At 44.3% G+C, this 18,990-nt stretch overlaps 1 protein-coding gene across 2 annotated transcripts in view; it reads right to left on the reverse strand.

The window, feature by feature from the left end:
- Positions 1 to 18,990, reverse strand: part of SGPL1 (sphingosine-1-phosphate lyase 1) — a 61,769-nt gene that overhangs the window by 4,603 nt on the left and 38,176 nt on the right. For both annotated transcript variants that reach the window (XR_014789373.1, XM_084845541.1), the window contains exons 7-13: positions 12,440 to 12,528; positions 9,751 to 9,856; positions 9,471 to 9,569; positions 6,199 to 6,348; positions 5,014 to 5,252; positions 2,309 to 2,455; positions 54 to 174 (exon numbers count right to left, since the gene is read on the reverse strand). Coding sequence is in view for 1 of the 2 variants with exons in the window: in XM_084845541.1 (XP_084701667.1) it covers positions 54 to 174; positions 2,309 to 2,455; positions 5,014 to 5,252; positions 6,199 to 6,348; positions 9,471 to 9,569; positions 9,751 to 9,856; positions 12,440 to 12,528 (951 nt within the window). In the remaining variant the exon portion in view is untranslated. The remainder of the gene's footprint in view (positions 1 to 53; positions 175 to 2,308; positions 2,456 to 5,013; positions 5,253 to 6,198; positions 6,349 to 9,470; positions 9,570 to 9,750; positions 9,857 to 12,439; positions 12,529 to 18,990) is intronic.

Below are 18,990 nucleotides of genomic sequence, written 5' to 3' on the forward strand. Positions count from 1 at the left end.
GACATCGCAGATTCAATTCAAACCATCCTCTTGAAAATCAAGGGACACCTTACCAGGCCAGTGCTCTTGCCTTTGGGGTCCTTCATGATCTCAGCGACGCACTCTCTGATATCTTTCAATAATACTTCTGCCACCCCATGCTTTGTGTGCATCAGTGTTAAGCAAAAATGAATGCTAGGAAAGAGATGGAGGAAAATAAAAGGTCAGCACCCTTTGTGGAAAGACAGACCCCTTTGTTTCATCAAAGTTTGGATACGCTGGTTTTTTTTCAGTGTTAAAAATGCCTGGAGAATGTGGATAGAAAATCCTTTCAATCCACCATGTATACATCAAGCTTGCATATGATATGCACTGGTTGGGTTGCTTTCAAATATAGGCTGGCTCTGGCTGCTGATGTATATGAATACAGCAGTGGCTGTTTAGGTCTTCCTGTTCCCTACTGTTGTTCACCATCTAAAGCCACTCTGAGAAACAAGCTACTTGTTATCAGCAATTCCAGCTAGTATAGTGATTGCACTCTGAAATACAGAAGGTATCTGTGTGACTTTTTTCTTTAATGACAGTAACATCTTCTGCGCATCGTCATGATCATTTCAGTCTTTTGGCACATCTGCATCTGTTCATTTCATTTTACTGTTCCTGCAGCAGCTCCCAGTAATCTGAAAGCAGAGACTCCGCAAGGAAGTTTGTTTAAGACCCACATGAGGCACTGTAAAACCCACAAAGCAGCTTTCTGCAGTCTGTCACCCTCTTTGTCACAGAAGCAGCCTTCATCTTTGTTCCCCTGGCCAGGGCAGAGGTTGCAATACAAGCTAGCTGACTCATTGGAATCAACCATACTTTTCTTTCTTGCCCCTCCAGCATGACTTCGTGGGTTGACATTGTTTCTTAGCACTCAGACCATGCTGTAAGATGTATGGTGGTGACATCTCAGAAGAGAGATTATTGTGTGTAAGAGGGACAAAGGCTGGTACTGAATCATTGCTGGAATGCCAAGGCTGACATTTGACATTTCCAAATTACCAGAATAGGCTGAGTGTATGTCAACTTTTGAAAATACTTTTACCCCAACATTACATAGAACTAACCTGTAGACTAAGGCCTATTGCATGCTTAATGAAAGCTCATCAAATAGTCTCCTGCGAACGATCAGAAAAAAACCACCCTTTCATCCACAGAAGTAACAGCTATTTAGATTAGTTGCAAGTTTGAACATAACTAACAAATTAACTTTGTGCAACCAAGAGGAATATTAACATGCCTCAGGAACGGTCTTAAAATACAGCATCCGTGTACTTTAAAAATATCACACTTAATTTAGAGCTTCTCTCCCCTTTCTGGTATAGTTAGGTGTTAACCATGCATTTCCTAAGGGAGAAGCAGTCTATTCTCTTGACAGTTACCTAGGAGCCAGATGTTCACTGTGCCGCACTTTCTGATCCCCACCCCCCCACCCCACACACACACACAGAGGCCATGCTCTAGAATAAAGTTAATACCATCCCCCTGTAAGATATAAACGATTACGAAGTGTGTTTCATTTCTTCACCACATATTATGATGGCAAAACATACAAAATCCACAAGAGAGAGATAAAGTATGGATGCATTAATCCCCCCTCCTCCCTCCCTCTCTCTCTCTCTCTCTCTCTCTCTCTCTCTCAAAAATAATGGAAGCCAGCCAAAATGAGTTGGAGGACTGGTTCCAGCCCACTGGAACCCAAGTTGGCTGTTCCTAATCTAAAGAAATGGCACATACCTCCTCAATGCTATTTATGACTGACTCTCCCCCTTTCCCTCTATTGCTGTGTAAACTACAGCATGGTAAGCGTGGGGAAGGTATGACTTGGTGGAGAGAAAGCAGACAAGAGATATGATTTTCTCCCTTTCTCATAATACTCGAAGCCAGGGTCATCCAGCGAGCTGAATGGTGGGAGATTCAGGAGTGACAAGAGGACGTACGCCTTCAACACAGTGCGTTGTTAAACTATGGCATTCCCTACCACAAGATGTAGTGACAGCCACCAACCTAGACAGCTTTAAAAAGGGATTAGACAAATTCATGGAGGATGCATCTAACAATGGCTATTAGTCATGAAGGCTGTATATATTATCTCCAGTATCAGAGGGAGTGTGCCTCTGAATAACAGACACCAGGAAACAAGAGTGGGTGAGGGCCATGGCCCTCTTGGCCTGCTTGTGGGCTTCCCGGAGGCATCTGGGTAGTCACTGTGGGAAGCAGGATACTGGACTAGACAGGGCTTCTAAGTTCTTGAACACTGTGCATTCTCCCACCGCCCTGAACTCACCTTGGAGGGAACTGCAAAATATTAAAATTCCATCCTCTAGTCTGTAACGCGTTTGACAACCGATATATGTCAAATGTGTCAGACCCCAAAGAAACAACAGATAGCTCAGGTTTTCCAAAGATGAAAATATTGTCAATTTTCCGCAACCTTAAAAATAAAAGTTTTAAAAGAATGTTTCATATTGTCAACACAGGCAGAAGATAAAATGCACCCTAATTACCTTTAAATCTAGCAATAAACGTATTAAACAGCCAATGTCAGGTCTGCATTTTTCTTATTTGTATTGCTAGCTTCTCCTCCTCTTGATCTAGAAACATCTCTCAATCTTCCTTTATAGGTGAATAAAATTGGGGGAAGAAGGTGTCCATGGGTGGCAGACCTCCAAGCCCTTTAGACAGGGTGTAAAGATAGCATCTTTTCAAGTTAGCCTTTTTAAAGTTTTAATTGATTTTAATGTTCTTGGTTTTCCTGTTGCATGGTTTTATGGTTTTAAATTGTTGTGCAGTGCACCACCTTGATGACCTTTTAGCAGGTAAGGTGGAAGATAGTAATAAATACATGAATAAATAATAATAAACAATTGAGGATGCAATCCAATGCATGTTTAGACAGAAAAAGGTCCTACAATTCCCAGCATCCCCCAGCTATTAGTGCAAGCGTGCACTTGCAATGCACACTTGCGAAAGTAGAATGAAATTCTTGTACATCCCTAAAAAATCTGATGCCATCCACGAGTGGATGATGGAATGAAAGACTCCGGACAATTCACGAAACACAGAAGGAAAGGATTTAACAAAATCCATACATCCCTACTTTCAGCAAATCCGCTTGGGAACTCCACTACCTAGGTGACAAGTTATCCAAGGCAAGAAATGGGAGCACAAATATGAATGTGGGGGTTGGGGGCAGGGAGGGAAGAAGAGCCATAAAAGTCTTACGTCCAGAGAAAGTATTTCTTTCATGGCTTATAGCAACTCTGAATGTGAACATTACCACATAATCCTTCCCTCCAGGCTCTTCTACAGACAGCTCAGCTGCCAAAGCTTGCTGTGAAACAAACGCCTTGGGGACCAGGCCAGCAGTCACAAGCCACAGAACTGCAGCTGTTTATGAAAGCTGTACAGAGACAGGCGAATGGCAGAGGATGGAAGAAAAAGTCCAAATTGCCGGGTGGGGTGCAGGCCACTTTCCTCTCTTTCCTAGTGAAGGGGAGTGGGAACCATGACTAAAGGATCTAGGAGGGAAGTCTAGTCTAGTGCACAAGTTCTGAACAACTCCTTCATTTGTTCCTAGAGGAATCAGCTTTTTGGGAAGCGGGAGAATGGTATTTGGTGTAACTAAGTGGTGGCCAACTGGGGGGGCTAACGTTCTCTCTGTCCCATCAGCCAGGACAGCTAGACCGGTGGGGACGAGGGAGAGGGCCTTTTCTGTGGTGGCCCCCACTCTGTGGAACTCCCTCCCTAAGGAACTCCATCATGCCCCCTCTTTAATGAGCTTCCGCCATGCATTAAAAACGTGGTTGTTCAGGAAGGCATTTGGGGTGGGTCAGGGTATTTTAGAAAATGTTTTTATTGTAGAATTTTATTGTTTTAAACTGTTTTATTATATGTTGTACATTGCCCAGAGTGGCTGGGTGACCAGCCAGATGGGCGATTAATAAATTAAATTAATAAATAAATAAATTATAGAGTCCAAGTTTTTAGGTAATACCGTTCTAGCATGCAGCCCTGCACTAAGGGTTTGCCTCTAGTTCAGCCTTTGCCCAACCTGGTGCCCTCCAGATGTTTTGGACTACAATTCTCAGCATTCCTGGCCATTGGCCATGCTGGCTGTGGGGTTGATGGAAGTTGAAGTCCAAAGCATCTGGAGGGCACCAGGTTGAGCGAAGGCTGCTCTAGTCTACTGAGCTGGGGAGAAGGCAATATCACGACATGGGCCCCTGAAACTCCTGCCCAGGTGTGCCATATGCCATTCTTGGCACCCATGCTGTAGGTTGGCTCAGCATGGTAGGAAAGGGCTTGCACTTTTGACTAGGATGCTATCTTTGAACCTTCTTTGGGGGAGAGTTCCAATCCCTTCCCTTTCTGGATAATAAGCATCTTGCCCAGAGGTAGCAGAGAGGGGAGGAAGACAGAAGAGCCTGCTAAGCTGCCTACCATCTAGCTCAGCCTTTCCCAGCCTGGCACTCTTCAGATGTGTTGGGACTGAAACTCAATTGGCCACATTGGCTGGGAATTATGGAAGCTGCAGTCCCAACCAATCTGAAGGGTGCCAGGCTGGGAAAGGCAGATCAGTGTTCCAGCTGAGGTGGTTCCCTCCCTCCCCTGACCACCACCACAGGGCCACTCAAGGAACATCTTGACCGAGAGGAGAAGAGATCAGGCTTTCAAAAAGGATCGCCTCCTCTGCCCCTGTAGCTTTTCTTTACTGCTGTATTAAATAATTTCAATTGATGCTTATTGTTTTATTTGGATGTAAACCACTTTGTGCGGTTCACATGAAAAGCGGCCTATAAATACCCTACATAAATAAATAAGAAAAGTCCCCCCCGCCCCCGCAAGTGTTTGCTTATGATCTCTAGGATCTGGACCCCTTTGGGTCAAGATACTGCAAAACAGCCCAAGAGTGCTGCTGAAAGGGGCTATCTTGGGGTGGGGGTGGGAAGAGGTGAAATAAGGGAGCAAAGGTTAAAACCTTCCACATACTCTGATACAAGGAGCCGTGCTGTTGAAATTATACTTTTAGTGGCCTCCACGTAACCATCTTCTCCTGTGTGCATCATCGTCGCCCAGCAAGCTGCAATAAGACCACCAGGCCTGGAACCAGCTAGCGTAGGGGAGGCATAGATCCCTCCATTCCAGTCAGGAGCAATGAAAAACTGGTATTGCCGATATTTTCTATCACTGTACAGTACCACAGAGGAGCCCTTTGGAGCATAGCCATACTGCAAAGGAGGAGATGGACATTCAAGGAGCAAAATAAGAGTTCATGGGCAGTATCCAATGCTGCCTGCATGCTAGCAGGACCTACCCCTAGCACAACGGTGAGCTAGTGGTTCTCAAAGCAATCAGAAATGAGCGAAAATATTTGTTTCTGGAACGAAGCAGGTCAACGGAGCTTGAAGAAGGGAGCTCCGTTCACCTGTCCCATTTCAGAAACGAGCACTTCTTTCCGGGCTTGCTTTAGGAAGCATTGGTTTCTGCTGTGCTCACAGTAGGTCCCCTCAATGAATGGAACAACCGGAAGCGCAGCAGCAGTATTGGATACTTCCCTATATAAATCCACACAAGCATCACACAAAGCTTGAACTCTACAGACAGGTTCAAACCTCTTCTACTGAGAGCCACAGGGTAGAACTGCAAAGTTAATAATTCCGTACTGGCTTAACAAAACAATGATTAAAAAAAAACTTTTACAAAGCCTTCCATCTTTTGACAGTCTATTGAGAGGAATTTAAGATTTCTTTTTCAAAGTGAGGATGTATTAAGGGCACAGATGTCAGCTTGTGAAAAAGGTGGAGGATTGCATATGCCAGATGAATGTATTTGGTGTTCTATTCATGCCCACACTCCTTTCCTTCTTGCACTCTCAGTTATATGGAAAAACTACTGCTGTCTATCTGCCTTCATTCTTACATCCTGATCTTAAACATGTCTGTTCAGAAGTTGTTCCTATCAATTCTGATGGAATTTACTTCTGCCTGCATATGCTTAGGGATTACAGTTTTAGACAAATGACAAAGGTATAACAATGGTAATAGCATAAAGCCTTTCCATACTGCACAGAGATCTCACTTGGAAGCAGAGTCAGAGGAAAGACGTCTGATCCAGTTTAGAATGCACACAGATCAACTCAAGTCAGAGTCCAAAACTGATGTGCTTTTGTCTCACCTTGTGGGTATCTGCAGAAATGCTGGTGACACCTTCCACTTGGAAATCAAAAGGATGTTGTAGAGGGAAACCAGCCTTCTCCATAAAGACAATGAGAAAGCCACCTAGGCAGGCATCCACATGGAGGGGAATCTTATATTTCAGTGCAAGCTGTGTAAAGATAAGGAACATACTAGTTAAATTTTTTAAGCTAGATCATTCTTCTCCATTCTGGCGAGCTCCAGATGTGTTGGACTACAACTCCAACCATCCACAGCCAGCACAGCCAACAGTCTGTGTTGCAGGGCACCAGGCTGGGGAAGGCTGAGCTAAAGCAAAGCAACAAGAGTGAACAACTTGCAGAGCTTGAGCCTCAAAGTAATACAGGTATTTTACATTTCCATATCTGGAAAAGCCCAAGCGTTCTTCCCTAAAAAGGGTGTGCCATCTGAAGCTGTGGGCTGCAAGGAGGGAGGCCCTTAGCAGCGGCTCATGATATTGGCAACTGGACTGTCGAGTCCTTCTATTTGCAATGTCCACACTGTTGTCCGCTTTAATCCTAATGAGGTCAACCGATACGCATCAGTACAGGGTAGCTTCGAGTCTGGAACTGGCCACAAGAAATCCTCCTTGTGGAGGAAGGAAGACATGCCTTTTCTCATGTCTTCCTTCATTGGCAAATTCAAGATTGCTTCTGCTGTAACTGAATGCTTGGACATCTCAGCTTCAGTAATTATGCTGCAGAATACTTAAGCAGTGTGGAGCATAGGAAGCTACCTTATACCAAGTCAGAACGTGAGTCTATCTCAGTAGAACTCACACTGACTGGTAGCAGCTCTGCAGGGTTTCAGAAGGGAGCTTTTCCCATGAATGTGGGGAACAAACATTGGACCTTCTGCATGCAAAGCATGGGCTCTACTGTTAAGCTTTTAACGTACACCCTGACTCCCATGACCTGGCAGGACTTGTCTGGGATTTGTACCCAAGACCTCTCGCATCCCTAGACCAATAAGCCAGGCAATGGAGAGGAGGAGGTGTGAGCATGTTTAGTACACAAACACAGTCAGGGCAGAAATATTGGAACAAGAATAACTGTTTTGGCAGTTGGCCTCTGCACACCACCACACTGAAGTTGAAAGGAAACACACCCAGATGGGAGCGAAGTCAGGACTTTCGGCTGTAATTCAAGGTGACTGACAAAGGTGGGGCACTAACCATTCAGGAAGGACAGCCAATGGCACACACACACACACACCCATCGTTGGTGGCTCGTAAGTAATGGAACAAACCAACATCATTTCAAACTTAAGGATCGCCTTTAATACCTGGATAAAAATCCATGTCAGTCAATGACTGCCTGAAGTCTGGAACCCATGGACATGACCAAATGTTGCGTTTCCTCCCTCGAGATGCTTTGCCAGGCCTTTACTGCAGCTGCCTTCAGCTGCTGCTTGTTTGTGGGTCTTTCTGCCTTCAGTCTTGTCTTCAGTAAGTGAAAAGCATGCTCTGTTGGGTTGAGATCAGGTGACTGACTTGGCCATTGAAGAACATCCCACTTCTTTGCCTTGAGAAACTCTTGGGTAGCTTTTGCTGTATGTTTTGGGTCATTATCCATCTGCAATATGAAGCAGCACCCTATCAGTTTGGCAGCATTCGGCTGAATCTGAGCAGAAAGTATAGCCCTATACACTTCAGAATCCATCCTGCTGCTTTTATCAGCAGTCAGGTCATCAATAAACACCAGTGGCCCGGTTCCATTGGCAGCCATCCATGATGCCATAACACTGCCTCCACCATGTTTGACAGATGATGTGGTATGCTTTGGATCATGAGCTGTTCCTTTCCTTCTCCATACTTTTCTCTTCCCATCACTCTGGTACAAGTTCATCTTGGTTTCATCAGTCCAAAGAATCTTATTCCAGAACTGGGCAGGCTTTTTTGGGTATTTGCTGGCAAAGGCTAATCTGGCCTTTCTGTTCTTGAGCGTTGCCAGTGGTTTGCACCTTGTTGTGAAGCCTCTGTATTTACATTCATAAAGCTGTCTCTTGACTGTAGATGTTGACAATGACATGCCTACCTCCACAAGAGTGTTCCTGACCTGGCTAGATGTTGTGAAAGGGTTCCTCTTCACCATGAGCAGAATTCTGCGGTCATCCACTTAGTTGTCTTCTGTGGTGTTCCAGGCCTTTTGCTGTTGCTGAGCTTGCCAGTTAATTCCTTCTTTTTCAGGATGTTCCAAACTGTTGTGGTGGCCACTCCCACTGTTTTTGCTATCTCTCTGATGGGTTTATGTTGTTTCCTCAGCCTAATGATGGCCTCCTTCACTCGCATGGACACCTCTTTGGACCTCATGTTGGGAGTTCCAGTGAACAGCTACCAAATGCAAATGTAACACTCAGAACCACCTCCAGGCCTTTTATCTGCTTGATTGGTCATGGGGCACCCAGGAAACAGGCCATACCTGGCCATGCAGCCGCTTGTCAGCCATTCGTTCCATTACTTATGAGCCACCAATGATGGGGGGGGGGGGGGTGTATGCCACTGGCTGTCCTTCCTGAATGGGTAGTGTCCCACTTTTGTCAAAGCCCTTGAATTATAGCTGAAAGTCCTGACTTCGCTCCCATCTGAGTGTGTTTCCTTTCAACTTCAATGTGGTGGCATACAGAAGCCAACTGCCAAAACAGTTATCCTTGTTCCAATATTTCTGGCTGTGACTGTATGTACACAAAACACACACCAACACTTCTTTTTAAAATGTAGGTTCTATTAGACATAACTGATGCTCACAGGGTCAAACTACACGTTACGTTAACTGTGTAGTGTGTAGCTCAGCCTTATCTTTTTCTTTACTTTAGAGTAACTGCATGCAGGCCTGATTTAGTTCAGGACCAGCAAACATCAGGAGCAGGGTGACAATGCTGACAGAGACTTAGTAAAAACCTGAATCACAGCAAGGACCAACAATGACCATATGCAAGTGCACAAAAAAGCGGTAACTGAACTGCTTGCAACTGCTTTCCAAAGACCTGGGTCTGTATTCAGCCATATCAAGATCTGCCATCCCAGCAGACTTTGTAGCCACTCTGCACATCTTCATTAATGCCAAACACTTTGCATTCATGGACACTTGCTGCAATGTAGGAGACTGGATACGTGCACATACTGGGCTTTCCTTATGTCAGCCATTGAAAGGGGGAAAACCTTCTTAAAGATCTTTCCCAACTACAGCCAGCAATGGCGATCTCAAATGAATACGGCCTGTGCTGTGTGGAAACAACATCAGGGAAAGTTACCTTTGCTACCTCCTCAACTGGGTCTATGATGCCATGAGGAAACTGGGGTGCTGAACAAACCAACATGGCTGTATTCTTGGAAATGGCTTTCTTCATCGCCTGAAAAAATTAAGAGGAAATGATTAGGAAGTCAATATACTCTAGATACCAATCTTCCAAATTTCAAGAAGTTAAAGGCACACCATTCAAAGGACTACATTTGTTCCTAAAATAGCATTTTGCCCAGTCATTTTGCCCAGTCTCAACTATCAGTAGACAGCTGGAAATAGCAACGTGATACCTTAACATCCACTTGCATACTTTTGGTCAATGGAATGTGCACAATCTTCATCCTTAAATAATGGGCAGCTTTATCAAATGCCGCATGTACACTCTCCGGAACCAACCTGGATAAAACAGAAAGCAACACATCACAGGAAATGGTCTGTGGCTGCTCGTAATTCATTATTATTACTATTATTATTACTATTATTATTACTATTATTATTACTATTATTATTACTATTATTATCATCATCATCATCATTTATACACTGCTCCATAGCTGAAGATCTCTGGGTGGTTTACAGAAGTTAAAACATTAAAATACAATATACAAAGTTTAAAAGCCATTTACATAAAAGCACACAGGCAATATACACAAACAAGATATAACTAAAAGCAACTTTGAACAGTTAGTCATAACTAAAGACATTTAGGCATTAAGACACGCCATTCTTGTTACCTTCCCTCCTCTCCTGTACAATAATGAACTTACATGCATGAAGCCAGAAAAAAAGGGGGACCTAAAGAGTATCTGTTCACCCAATAGACTGTCAGCAGGGGCAGGGAGGGGGGGAGGTAGGATTTGAGGCAAAATGAGCCAAACCTTTCCTCCTTCCTTCGACCATGTTAATAGCACAGCAAAGAAACAGCTAATTCCATGGTCTAGAGCAGGGGTGGACAGAAGGGGTTTGGACTCGATGGTCTTATAGACCCCTTCCCATCCTACTATTCTATGATTCTATGATCGCCAAATGTTTTGGAATTCAACTCCCAGAAGCCCCTGCCAGCATGCCCAACCGTCATTTATGCATGTACGTATGTATGTATTTAAAACATTTGTTGGCCACCTTTCAGGGCAGAAGCCCTTCCAAGGTGGCTTACAGTAATAAAATACATAACGTTTCATGTATGCTGGGAAGTCGAAAACATCTGGAGACCTACTTTTTGCCCTCCCTTGCTCTAGAGAACTACACATCTTACTCTGTGTCAAGCAGAGATTTTAACTTGGCCCCAAACAAGAGCCACCACATTCTGCAGGGCAAGCAGCTTTTGAATGTAGGGGTGTTATGAAGGGGCTGCTGAACACAGTACAATTAAAACAACAAACAAAATCCTCCTGGATTCACATAAGTCTTTGGATGCATGCACCCAGAGGATGTTTCAGAGTTGTGCTTTTTAAACCTCTGCCACTCTGTATCAAGTTTTTGAAAGACGGACCAAGAAACAAAAAAGATACAAGCACAAGCAATATCACCCAAAGCTTATCACTGATCTGTCTCAGTCTTGCTCCAAAAGTCAGTAGAGCAGAAAAGTAAAAGCAACAGATAACATGCAGCTTATAAGATACCCAGCAGATGGCAGCCAGTGGCTGAAGTCTGCCTTGGATTTTTCATAGGTGCTTTGTGTTTCCAAGCAAATCAGTGTTAAAATATTAGAAGGGCCCGCATTCTTGAAACATCTGCAATAAGTTGCTTCTGCTTCAATGCTTCTTCTTTCAGGAACATGCCAAAGGAAGATCAATCATACTTACATAGAATAATGAAAAAACTGATGGTAGACATATGACCTACTGTCACAAATTTTAGCTAAATTAACAACAAGACTTGTTTTCTTGGGGGTGGGTGGAAGCGTCGCTGGTGTGTTACCATTTTCTTGAGGAGATTCAAACAAGAGTGCCCCCAACTGCTGCTTGATGAAGATGAAGGCTAAAATGTCCAGGGTATATTGTAAACTATCTTTAGTAAGATTAATGGTAGCAGAAAGTGAGACATAAAATACTGGCAAAATGCTATCTACAGAAGACTGTAAGTCTTCAAGCCTTGCAAGTCAATTCTTCGAGGCAGAAGTGAAAAAGGAGCAAAAGGGAGCACACCAACAAGCACTCTATGTAACTGATCATGACGGAAATGAGCCAAAACTCTCCCTGGGCTCACGTGTGTCCCCTGCCCTTCCCTCTTCTCCTCTAGCATGGCCATAAGGAGATCGGAAGCTTCTGCTTCCCTCTTGGATTAACCACTGTTGAGCATGTCAACCAAACCCTAAACAGTGGTTAATCTTAGCTATGACCTGGTTCACATGTCTCAACAACCCAGGATTTTTTTAAAAAAAATCCTGAGTTGGTGGGCACAAGGCATCCTGCAAGTGGGAGCAGCTAAATAACCGCTCTGTCTCAGGGTTGTTTAGGGTTGCTTTCGAACCCAGACCTCTGACTACAGCCCATGGGTTCTTTCTTTGGCTTGCAGGGGGAGAGACCAGTCAGAGGTCCAGTTTCAGACTCAGCTCTAAACAACCCAGAGATGGGTAATCCCTGGGTTGTTTAATGCTCCCATTTACCACATTGATGAGAACCAGCAGGCAGACTCATTCACGGGAACCCACAATTGTTATTAAAAATGGTGGGGTGTTGTGATGCGTGAACTGGGCCTATGTTGTGTTGACACAAGCCAGCTTCATAAGTCATTGTTTGAAGCTGATTTGTTTCAAACAAACCATAGTTAAGATTAACCACTGTTTGTCAGGTTCAGACAGCTCTACAAGCTGCAGTTAAGCAAAAACAAAAGTGAAAGCTTCTGAACTCCTCATGGCCACACCAAAGGAGTAGGGGAGGGCATGCAAGCTGGAGGTGGAAGGCAATGCTTCTTCCCATCACAATAAACCCATCATGACATCCAAACATAGAGAGAAAGAGACAGACAGCTACATACATTTCTGGGTATGTGATTCCTCTTTCATAAGCCATGTCCCTGTAGGCTTTACAGACCAACATGATGCTCTCAGTCCCACCAGAGGTCATCTATTAAGAAGGAATTTAAAAACAAACACACTTTAGTGGCCACAAACAAGAATGTGGTATTATACTATAATATTACAAAGTGAGTTTTAATCCCTAGATCTCAGAAATTCCCACTCTGAAAGGCAGTAAGTAGAATCATGTAGGCCACCCTTCCCCAACCTGGTGCCATTGGCCATACTGGCTGGGAATGATGGGTTGCAGTCCAACACATCTGGAGGGCATTAGATTGGAGAAGGCTGTTCTAGGCTAGCAGTGTCATGAGTCTCTATGGCAGCTTGCCCCAACCGGGTACCCTCCAGATGTTCTGGCCTTCAATTCCCATCAGCCAACATGGTCATGCAAAGAGAAACTGAAAAGAGAAGATGTGAAATGGCCTTTTTCTAGCCAGACAAGACCCAGCAGACTTGTGTTTCAGTAAAAACCTGTCAGCACAAAGAAACAGACAGAAACATTATGGTGGATTGAGAAAGAGATTGAGATTTATTTAGAACGTTGGATGGGAAATTTGTTAAGCAACTTGTTTTCTTAGCCGAATGCTGTTGATCCAAGTTGCTGCTTGCTTGTTGCTTTTTAATGCAAGAGCAACTCCAAACGTTCCAGCTACCTGGTTTAGATATAAACTGTATGCAAAAAGGGCAGCTTTGTATTTTAAAGATTTAATCACTCATCTTGAGGTACGTTTAGAAAGTAAAAATGGCAGAAAAGTACATGAAAGTTTTGACAAAAATTATCTCAGTGAAGATGTCTGGTGAAGCCCCTCTGCGTCTCTCTCATTTTTACTGCGCGATATTAGCCCTATTCAGGCTTTAACTATTTACTTCAACATGCAAGCAGAACCGGGCTGGAGGGAGCAGCCCCACCCCCAACTCTGCCTCCACCCCCAGGCATCTGTGTGTACAGCGCACGTTTGCAGGGTGGAGGACTGCCACGCAAGCGGGAACCCTGTGCTTTCCAGGTGCCTTTTCCCGTGGAAGCCTCCGCATATACAGCTGTACGTGCAAAGCCCTTCCACCCGCCGCGGACATTGGTGCGATCTCAGTGCAGCCCCAGCTCACGTGCTGCGTTAAGTAGTTTAGATAATGCTGAACTGCGCTATCGTGGGCACAGTGTTATGAAAAGCCAACTGCAGACCTGCCACGGAAAGGTTTCAATTAAGGCTTTTTCTAACCAGTTCTTATAAATGTGGCACTCAGCTTTAGCCTACAGCATTAGTTGGTTGCCTTCTAATGCAAACTATTATCTACTTGGGACTGTATGAATCACTGTCACAGGACACCTCCTCTCTCTCTCTCTCTCTCAATATATTGGGCAGCTGGACAATGCAGGGTGACTCAACAGCAGCTGACAGGCTCTTCAGATGTCTATACTTGTTCCCTTCAATTAACAGGGAAGCTCAGAATACGATAAGCAAAAAAACAGGCAGACACGGTTTGGGGGTATTGTTTGAATGCTGCATATCAACAGCCAAAGCCAAGGAAAAGCTTAATGCATAATCTCCAGGACTGTATTATTTTAAGGGGTAGGAGGTGAGCAATGGCATATCCATTATTATTTTTTATTTTTTAGTTGGAAAGAAAATACGTAGGGGACAAAACCCGTCCTTTCATGTCACTTTTGCCTATACCACTGAAACACTACATTCACCAGTTAACCGTCAACAGTGGTTATTCCTGTTGAAATTTCAAATAAGAGGATATATTACAGGCAATATAAACGCTGCCATACCATGCTAGCCTGCCACTCCCACTGCACAGAATTCTTTTGACTTACTACGTGACAAAAAAAGTACCCTATTTCTTTTAAGTGGCTCTTGAATACTTCCTACAGGAACTATGAGTCTGATTTCTCTGTGACAAACCTCGGGAATAATAACACACATGATAAAATTCACAAAACTTACAAGATTAGGACCTCCAAGTCCTACTGAATGAGAGAGCACAAATTTGTCTGGTTTGTTTGTGGAACCCCTAATTCTCCACCAAACTCCGATTAAAGGCACAACCCTATGCATCTTTAGACAGAAAAAAAGGACTACAACTGCCAGCATTCTGCAACCAACATAGCTGGCTGGGGCATGCTGGGAGTTATAGGCCTTTTTTCTGTCTAAATGTGCATGGAATTGCACCCTAAGGGAGCAATCCTATGGCGACTAGACACTGTCTAGAGGGCCACAAGATATGCTCATTTCCAGGAACTAACCTCAGAGCCCGCACTCCAAGGTCAGTTCCCAGAAAACTGACCTCCCCCCTTGTCCGCGCTGCCTCGGAGGCAGAGCGGAGAAGCCCCAGACCAGCTGTCTAGCGAAAAATAGCAAGGCAGGAGAGGCGTGGATGAAACAATCCCCCCTGTGCCTCTCCTGCCTTGCTTTGGATAGGCGGTCGCCTCCGAGTTCAGAGGCGGCCGCCTATCTAGTTAGGATTGTGCCCTAAGTCACTGAAAATTCAGTAGGATCATCATAAACCCTTGACACACATATATTTAACAATCATAATTTTTCTTTTTTCTTTTTCTTAGTCACTGTTACGTTTACCCCTCTTCTCATGCTTTGATTATTTCAGGGTTCTCCCTTTCTCTCTCTCTCTTACACTGTATGCCACTACTGTAACAAGACAGCACTAGCCAATATGTCACTCCCAATCTTAAGAAAGTATCCTCTCTAGTAAACCAAAAACAGACGCTGCACTGTACATTTTTAGTACAAGCAGCCTGACAGCTGTGAATACCCAAACAGGGAATTGTACTTTGCTAAGCAAGTTTTTACTCCAGGGCTGGTGTTCTTCCCAAGTGACATCTGGGGAAAACACTGGATAATTTCAGCAGTGTGTGTGTGTGTGTGTGTGTGTGTGTAGAAAGAAAAAGGCTGGGTTTATTTGCAAGAGGGAAAAAATATGGAACATTCCCCACCCCATAACAAGGATAGTATTTCCTATATAATGAAGTCCTCTTACAGTCCTGTTCTGTGCAAGGACATGACTAGATTGGAGACCTTTACACCTGTCTTTCCCAACCTGGGTCCCTCCAGATGTTTTGGACTTCCAATTCCCATTAGCTCCAGCCATCATGGCCAATGATCAAGGCTGATGGGAGTTGCAGTCCAGAACATCTGGAGGGGCCCAAGTTGGGGAAGGCTGCTTTATTCCAACCTGGGGGGTGGGGGGAAATAGTTCTGCTCCTACTACAGATTAGTTCAGTCTATGTACAGTGATTAAAGTCCAAGAACTGCTGGGCAGACAAGCAATAATGGACCTCATACATTTTTTCCCTTCCACTTGATATTTCTCCCAAAAAATTATTTAGAATTTGGCCAGCCTGGGTAAGTGCCCAGCTGGGAAAAACAGGTAGATTTTAGGGTGTGCATTTCTAAAGGGTATGCAAGCTGGGGATGAATGTGCAAGAGAAAGATGTTGCACAGGGCTGGAGACTGATGAGCTTGCTCCTGAAGTCACTCCACCAGAAGACGACCATGGTGCTCCCAAAAGCGGGGGGGGGGGGGAGACACCAGGGATGAGCAGCATGTCCAAGCTGCCATATAAATGGCAGGGGACTCACAGTGGAAAGTGAGGGCTGTGTTGTGAACAGCAACAAGAACCAAGGCAAAATTTGTTTCCTGGGGGATGGGGGAGGCCATGGGGCTAGAAGGCTGGGGAGAAGGCATACTGAAAGCTTCGACATCTGTGATAAGTCAGCCCTGGCTGGAATTGATGGGGGTTATAGTCCAATACATCTGGGGGACACCAGGTTGGGTGATTATGCTAGACCAGGGGTGCGCAGGAAGTAATCTCCTGATGTTTTGGACTTCAACTCCCAGCATTCCTGACCATTGGCCATGTTGGCAGGGGCTTCTGGGAGTTGACATCCAAAACATCTGGAGATCTATCTTCTGCCCAGCACTGTTCTAGATGCTAAACTGGCTCTGAGGGATCTTATCAGAAAGGGAATTTTCACAGATCTGGGTAGGTGGACTGTTCTTTGGTTCTGGGTCTAAAGACTTTGGAAAGTTTCCCTGTAATAGAAGGAAGGGTTTTGCAAGCACAAGAGCCAATGCTAAGTTTGTCATCATCATAGACCAGTACAGCAGAAGCATGTCATCGTCGGAGTTTGGTTGGATATCCACAAGATGGTAGAAGGGCCGTTTCTACAGGAGGCATTTATCATGCACTCGTGATTGGTCACTCATGGAAGTTTGCAGGTCCTATACATGACATCGTCATCCTCCAAGGCACCTCCCACTCTTTGCAACCTTTATCGCATTTCTTTTCATGACAATGAAGGTCCAACATTTTCCCTCCTCTTGTTCTGAACCATGGTAAATCTATGGTGTACTGATGAAATAGTGCTTTATCGCAGCAATATCACAATGCCATCTTGTGGCTTTATAATAAACATATAGAACGTGCCCAGCAAGAAAGAAAAAAAAAAAGGAGAAAACCACGTGCAAAGGCGCTGATCGTAATCCCACAAGGAATCCAGAAACAGACGCCCCAGTAGTTTTGGGTGTTTAGCTTCATGTAGAGAATCCCTAAATCTATGCCACAGATACAGTAAATGTCAGAGTCACACAGCGCCTGAAGTTCTGGTAAAAACTGAACATCACCACTGACCACAGTTCTCTACGGATGAAGTCTTGCGCTGCTCTCTCCCTGGGAAGGCTTTCAGTTTTTGTACCAGGCATTCAGGCAGTGCACGGCTCTAGTATTTTTCTTACAACCCCTACATACTTTGCACCAAAAGTCAGAGTGGAAAACCAGTTCAGTATGAGACTGGAAGTGCCAATGAAGGCTGCATCAGAGTTGTGCCGCCCTGATCCTTGTCTGCTCTGCAAACTGGAAGCAACATGTTATAAAGGAAAGGAGGGGGCCAGAAAACAAGCTGCCTTGTTCTACAGTGCACGCCCAATGGGGACACCAACTCCATGCAGTAAATGTGGCAACATCACCTTGAGATCCCTTTGTCTTAGAATAATACTTTCATAGCTGTCAAGTGAGGGAATGACATTTGTACTTGTCTTCGTTTTTGTTTAACTAATAAGCTAAAAGGGGGTTCTTCAGTGGGTACTAACAGCCAGAAGATGTTTGCTCAATGGCTTTTGATGACTGGTGGAAACTAGCTAGATGTCTTTTCCTGCAGACAGCAAAGATTAGTTTCAGGACAGTAAACAAGGAGATTACAACGGGCTTTTTGCAGCTCTGTTCCTTCAGCAATTACACCAACACCCTGTTATGTACATTCCACGCCAACGTTTGTGATATGCCTTACCTGCTTAGATGAGGGCAAGACAGTAACAACTGGAATACACCCAGTGAAGACGATAAATATCTGGGATTTTGCAGCTGGCTTGACAGGGCAGGGAGGAACTCCATGGGTAAGGTGTTTGCTTTTTGTGAAACTAATGTCATATGATGCACCTCCCAGGAGACAGCAGTGTTCAAGAGCTGCTATGTAAACATGCTGCAAAGTGAGACTACGTGGGCCTTAAAAACATTACTGGAGCAATCACAGAGGAAGCAGCAAGCATGTTGTACCACGTACGGGTAAAGGAACGTCTGTGTCATGTGCATTATAGCTCTAAAATTATATTGTCATGAATCAGGGAAGCTTCTTAAGGCTTAGAATATACCTGTGCCATGCCCAAGTATTGAGAGACATAGCCTTGAAATTCATCAATTCTAAGTAGTGAAAAACAGGTTCAGCCATTGAAAAAAAAAAGGAAAAAAAGTAGCTCTGTCTTCATGTTATCAGCAGCCTCCTCTCATCTAAAGAACAGGTCACTCCACGTGCAAAGGCGTCGATCATAATCCCGCAAGAAATCCAGAAACAGAAGCCCCGGTAAAGTTTTGGGATTTTAGCTTCATGTAGAGAATCCCTATGTCTATGTCACAGATGCAGTAAATATTAGAGTCTCACACAGCCTGAACTTTTAGTAAAAACTGAACATCACCACTGACCATAGTTCACTCTAGGTCACTCCAAATTTCAAAAATACTCATTTTAGTTGAAAGAAACTTACAGAAACAATAACAGCTGGAGAAAGGTATATTGATAGGGATGGCAATATTCGATTCATAAACACTGTAACAGGTTAAAAAAGAATTGCAATAGGACATAATCATTTATCTCTATCCCTACAGCACAAAAGGGCCCATACATGACCAAAAGTCAAACAGGATAACTCAGTATTGTCAAACTCAGCAAATAAAGGCTGCACAGATAAGAACCGATTCAGATAAATGGCATTTGGGCTTCTTTGACAGCTATATTGCAGTAAGTTTGTGAAAAATGGAATTGTAGCACTTAAGAACTAGTGTGACACAGTGGTTAAGAAAGCCCTCCCCAACCTGGTGCCCTCCAGATGTACTGGACTTCAACTCCCATCAGCCCCAGCTTGCATGGCCAATGGCCAGGAATACTGGGAGTTGTAGTCCAAACATCTGGAGGACACCAGGTCGGGGAAGGCTGGGTTAA

This window comes from Heloderma suspectum, chromosome 3, assembly GCF_057233095.1.
Source record: "Heloderma suspectum isolate Gila_16-S chromosome 3, 16-S_ref, whole genome shotgun sequence".
Taxonomy (NCBI): Eukaryota; Metazoa; Chordata; class Lepidosauria; order Squamata; family Helodermatidae; genus Heloderma; species Heloderma suspectum.